The 6,252-nt window shown below is 47.2% G+C and overlaps 1 protein-coding gene across 8 annotated transcripts in view; it reads left to right on the forward strand.

Annotated features, from left to right (window-relative positions):
• PBX3 (PBX homeobox 3) overlaps positions 1 to 4,567 on the forward strand; it is a 114,708-nt gene extending 110,141 nt beyond the window's left edge. For all 8 annotated transcript variants that reach the window (XM_084298862.1, XM_084298861.1, XM_084298867.1 and 5 more), the window contains one exon: positions 321 to 4,567. In XM_084298862.1, the coding sequence (XP_084154988.1) occupies positions 321 to 413 (93 nt within the window). In that variant the 3' untranslated portion in view covers positions 414 to 4,567. The remainder of the gene's footprint in view (positions 1 to 320) is intronic.
• The last annotated feature ends 1,685 nt before the right edge of the window (positions 4,568 to 6,252 follow it).

Here is a 6,252-nt window from a genome sequence, read left to right on the forward strand (position 1 = left end):
GTTCATTAAAGCAGGGATGGTCCTTACAGAATCCCAAAGTCATAATTGCAGCTAACATCTGGCTAAAAGATTTCTGGTTTCTTAACTTGCTTTCTCACCGAAGGATCTGCTTTATCCACAAAGCGTATTTTTCAGCATCTCGTGTGCAAGTAACATGTTTGTTTTTTCTCCTCACAAATCCTGCAGCCAGAGGGAGTTTAAGAAAATCTCTTTCCCAGAGCATGTCCTCCCCAGCCCTGGTCTTGCCAGTCCGTTACTTTCTGCAAATGATATATTTAATACGCACAAATGTATCAATTGAATTGTTTTTCCCTTTTCAGGCTAATGGAGGCTGGCAGGACGCAACTACTCCATCTTCTGTGACTTCCCCTACAGAAGGGCCGGGAAGTGTGCACTCTGATACCTCTAACTAATCTCCTAGCAACACTTTTTCCCTGAGCTGAGATGCCTTGATTAGCGCATTCAGAGTCACAGGAGAAAAAGGAAAGAATTTTTTTGTAGCCAACCACCTACAGCTTTACTGTAAAACCTTGTCTTATTAGAAAACTTGGTAAATCTGTTTTTTAAAGGTATCATAATCATTTGTATTTATACTTAAAACACACAATGTTAAAAAGCACTTTATCCAATTAGGCCAAGATTTAGCATTGTTTATAGCCCTGTAACTATTTTATCATAATTTATTATCAACAGTTTTAACAATATTCGTCTAACAGTTGCCAATTACTTGGCCTTAAGGGTAAAAGTACAGTACAAGCTTAACCTCAATAGCAAGAGCAAACGCAAAGAAACACCTCACCTAAATTTAACTTCTTGCATATTTCCATGGAAAGTCTAAATGAATTACAGACTTTGATTGTGTTTAATCTTCTCATATCTCTTATAGAGTTGGAATAAAAAGAACTGTTCAGTCACTTCAGTTAACAACGGTTGTGTTTAAGAATCATATTCATCACATTTTTGTTGTGATCTATTGTTTTATAAATTAGATCGGATACCAGGAGCATCTTTTCTTGCTAAAAACACCGGGAGTCTACTCTCTGTATTTCAACAATGGACGTAGATTGTTCTTAAGAGATGAAGATACTTGCTGCTTATTTCTGTGAAAGCCAAGATCTGGGGTTTTACAGTACGAGCTAGGTGCTGCACATGCTTGCCAAGATTTGTTACTTCTTCTTGGCAACAAAGCAAATTTAAAAAAAAAAAAAAAAAGGAAAAAAAGCAAAGGAAAAAAAAGCACCATTATATGGAGTGTTGTATATAGTGTAGCAAAAGAGTATTTATACATCTCACCAATCAAAACACAGCTTTATTACCTCATGCGAACTCATACAAACCAATAGACTTTCAACATGTTCTGTAGCTTAGAGTGCTCACTTACTACCTCTGAACGATACTCACGCTGTAGTTTGTCTCTTTCTTATCTTTTTGCATCTTGTAATTAACTCTTTGTTTCCCTCATGAAATGTAATGTACATTGTAATCTTTTAAAAGAATCAGGGTTGCATTTGCAACTTTTAAAAAAGCTAAAGTGGAAACATTGGGTCTTAGGTTTAACACAAAACAGTAAAACTGTTGTAAATACTGAGAAACATTTTGAATGTTCTTCATCTTGTTACTAATCCACGCAAAAAATACAACTAATTGTAATGCATACAGACTTCAGTATTCAGTACTGTATATTCCACCCTGTGTAACAGGGCGCCCTTTCTTTCTCTCTTTTGTATTGTATGCGATTCTGAAACTGATTGAGTCATGAAAATAATTTGTGGCAGTGATTCTAATGTATTAAAACGTTTCGTGTTACTTTCTAACTGGATTACACCCTGGATTGAAAAGTCTTCCTCGTGGTAGTTATATGTAGTTTCAAACATGAATAAACTTTTTGCTTTCATGATCAAATGTTGATGCAATTTCTTCCTGCTCAGTTTAAGTCAGACCTAGAAGCTAAAGTAAGCTAGCAAGTGTACAAGCTGCCGTAAAGCAGGAGCTAAGCATTTCTTTAAATACAAGTAGCTAGTTGTGCCCTCTCGCCCAGAGGAGATTTGGCATTCCGGGTGGAGTGTGTGCTGACAGCAAGCAAGAGCCTGCTGGGCGAAGGCTTCATAACCCCAGGTTCCCCCCATCCCTAGCCTCCATTTCCATGCTGCTCTGCTCAGGAGCAAAAATCCAAGTGGAGGCTAAGGAAAGGGTCAGTTCTTTAGATAAATTTAAAACCCATCATCATATTCACTCTTAATCACCATTTTTATTTAACATTAACTTTGAAACTACAACCTCAGCTAGCAAGTATAATTTGATTATAAAAATATTTTTCTTTATTAAAAAAACTTTTTTGGAAGGACATATATATATAAATGCTAATTTTAAATCTTTTTAATAAAGTAAAGGTCAATAACAGGTAATAGCCTATTTACCATATCTCAAGGAAATTGACTCACAGGAAATCAAATTAACGTTAATCACTTGCAGCAAATGGTCTTTGATAAATATAACTACTTACTCCTTCGGTTAGCGCAGCTAGGCAGGAGGAGGGCTAGCTGTCACTGCTGCCAGCCTGCGTGAGGCAGTCCGGGCGATGCTCCACAGGAGTTGCCTGCTCATCACGTTGCCTTTCCAGTCAGCTGCTCAAGCCTGTAGGTGTTGTTTTGGTGGCTAAACGATTATTTGCATGATTCAATTAGCTTGTGGGTCAGCTTTTCTTATCAACAATTCTCGTATCAGGTTATTTTGTAAGGTACTTTTGTTCACCTGCTCCCACCCCCAGTACTACAGCCACACTCACCTCCCTCCGTATCCCACATGCCCTTGAGCACCAATTATTGCTTCTGCTTTTGTTTGTCGAGCAGACAACTTCTCGATCAGTTTTAGAATTGAACATTGCTTCTTTCACTACCGGTGATGCATTTAAATAAATAAGTAAATAAATAAACATGCGTTGCAAAGCCTTCACTGCCAGTTACAAGGGTTGGGGCAGGCAGGGACTGTGGACTTCCGAAGACTTCTGTGCACAGACGACAAAGAACAGAATGCTTTGCATTTGCTATTGGAGTTCTCTAAGTCCACAAGCTCTGTGTTTATGCTCCAGCTCAATGGAAACAGTATTTTAAATGTAAAGTGTGTCAGTGGAGGCGTAGGCAGCATAATGAACACGCAGACGTCCCTCATCTTGATCACATCTCTGCTGGCCACAGGCAAGGACCTGTCATGCACTGAGGAGGTTCATAGGAAGGCCATCAACAACCTTTGGGCCGCACTTGCATGCCCTGCGCCCGCTGGGCATCATTAGCGTGCTTCTTTACAGCATTAAGGCTTTGGGTCCCTTTGAATTACAAGTGCAATTTGGCCTTTCCTTACATTGGAGAACAGCCACGTGGTTACATGGCAAATAATAAACATCTTGTCCTTGAGGCTTGATCACACATCAGAAAGGTTTACTGCAAGCACCAGTGTTAAGATCAGTGCTGTTGATGGTATTGTGTTTTACCCGGTAGCTATGCTTGGAAGGGCCGTCCGAGCCTCTCCAAGCAGCAGCCACTGGAGTAAGGAGCCCTCCTGCGCGCAGCCCGGCCGGCTCGCCCCGTGGGACCGCTGTCACCACTCCACGTGCCCTCCACAGCATCTTGGTGGGGAAAGAGACCCCCCCTTCCCTCCTGCCCATGGGACTCTTCGGTGGCGCAACCCAAATTCCCACATCCAGGTTTTGAGCTGTCGGCACGTGTGAGCGTCACTGCCAGCGGAGCCGCCGGAGCCCCGTGCCACCAGCGCGCAGTGGTGGCGGAGGAGCGCAGCCCGCCGTCCCCATGCCCATGACCGTCCTTCCACCTGCTGCAGCGCGCCAGCCCGGACCCCTTGGAGCACAGTGGGACCAGCCGGGGATTTGCAGTGGCTCCCAGGAACTCCAGCACCGTTGTGATGAAGGTTTGCCAGTGCCATCGATGGGCTGTACCTCACGGAGCTGCGCCAGGCCCACGGGGAGAGCCCCGGTCCCATCCCTGTGCTCCCCTCTGTGCGGCTGTACCAGCCCCGAACCCAGCCCCATCTGAGCCGCTCCGCACCGGGGCCAGGCCGGGGGCTGTGGCACGGCCACCGCAGCGAGGAGCAGCTGGGGGCCGGGGTGCCCCGCAGGAGGACACAACGCTCGTGCAGATGCCCGCGGCACACAACGCTCCAGCCAGCATCCCCTGGAGCAGCCCCTGCAGACCTCTCGCACTCAGCGTGAGGAATTGCGAGCCAAGGCCCTCCTGTGGCAGAGGCAAAGCAGGCGATGGATGACCTCCTCCCGGCACTCAGACACCAAGCTCCTGGTGACGTGTATCTGGCCTTGGATGTGATGAAGGATCCTTGGTGCAGGAAGGGAAGAGGGAGGGAAGCTGCGGCCTTCTGGCCAGGCAGAGCCCTCGGAACTGGTTAAACGGGGGCAGCTCTGCTGATGGGTGAACTGGGCGTGAAGTGCACTGGGCCGAATGACTCTGTTACCCTGTACGGATGTCTTTTGCAAAGACTATGCAAGAGTCAGATGTACAATGCTGATGCTAATATCTGTGCCATGTATTTCCAATGTGATAAAAATAACTCCAAGTAACTGAAGATGTTTCCAGTTTGTGTTAATAAAATACATCTTTTTTTAAAGAATGGAATTCTTCAAAGATTGGCAAATTTTATTTTATTTCATTAGCTTTAATGTCACTGCCATATGGACTGTGAAGAAAAGTGAACCATTAGATTGGAGGGACTGAGTTATCAGCATGACACAGAAAGCACTGATACAATTGTTAAGGATAAGCCCTGGGAGTGATTTATTGCATGCATTGTATTAGCCACAGAGGAGTTATGATATGCTCCCCATTCCTGTATCATATTAGGATTTTATTAGTCTAATATGACACGGTAATATAATATATGATTAGAATTCCCATCCAGTTATCCTTCCCTCGGTGGTGGTGAGCAGAGGTTTTGTGCACAGCAGCTCCCCAGCCACTGCACAGGGGGGACGGTGTGGGACGGGGCCGCAGGTAAATCACCCCCGTGGGCTGTCCGGGTGGGAGCGCGTGGGCTGGGCAGGGTGCGGGCAGGGTGTCTGCTCTCCCTGTGCATCTGCAGTACAAAGCCGCTCACTTCTTCCTGCTGCGTGACAGTGGGAGGACGGTGCAGGCATTTAAAGCATTGGTGACAGCTGTGCTGAAGGTGCTGGGCTGGGTCGTGGCAGTACCTGGGAAATCGGACTTGATGTGCCAGAGCGAGAAATCTGCCGTGGGCACCAGCCCTGCCCCAGAGTCCCTGTAAAACCCACCTCCCGCAGGCTGGGGCCGCTTGTCCCTGCTCTGCCGTGCACTCGGAGGACCTGGCGCAGCAGAGGAGTGGATGTGACAGACCGGGTAATGGGGTCTGAGTGGGGGCAGAAGCTGGGGGGGGGCTGGGGCTGAGCTGCTCGAGTGGTGCAGCCCCGGTGGGGGTGCCGTGCCGCACGCCCACCGACCCCTGCACAGGGACTGTCGGCACCACTGGCCGTGTGCGACCCGGGCGGCTGGCTCGGGCTGGAAGGGCCTGCAGAGCCAGATCCTGACCCCAAACTACCTGTGGGGGTCCAGCCAGAGCCTGTGCCGTGCATTCAGCTCAGCCTTTCCGACCGCAGAAGGCACACCACGTGTCATGTCTCATCACAGGACCCGCCTTGCCCCCCCAGCTCTCCCCATGCGACCTGGCTCACTGAAAATTCTGCTGCAACAAAATCCAGAAACAAACTTTTCTTCAAAGTTTCCAGTGTGTCCCCCCTTTCATTTGCTGCTAAATCCCCAGCTTCGCTTGCAAGCAGGTTCTGAAGCAAACACCATTTGTAGCCTGGTTCTTGCCTCCAGCAGCAGCAGCAGGAAAAAAAGTTCAAGCATATCAGAGTGCTACTAGGTGATAAATCCCAAAATCTATATCAAAGCCTATTTGATCATCTCCCTGTCATTGATATAATAAAAAGGATTAATTTATTGGAGACTGCCAAAACCCTCATGTGGCAACAAATTTAAGAATCTTGTTTACTCAGGCTAATTAAAACCAATTAATTTCATTCATATCTGCAGCAACTAATGTGGGTGTAGGCGCGTGTGCTCGTGCAGGAGTGCCATAGGTGTGCACGTGGTGCACGTGGCTGTGCCCTGCCGGGGCAGAGCCCTTGCTGGGGTGGGCAGCGGGTCCCCTGAGGGGGGGTGTGGGCAGTGCCCCCAGCAGGGAAGGCCCCTCCCTCCTTCTTCCTCTTTC

The sequence above is a fragment of the Netta rufina genome (assembly GCF_964035555.1).
Source record: "Netta rufina genome assembly, chromosome: 20".
Taxonomy (NCBI): Eukaryota; Metazoa; Chordata; class Aves; order Anseriformes; family Anatidae; genus Netta; species Netta rufina.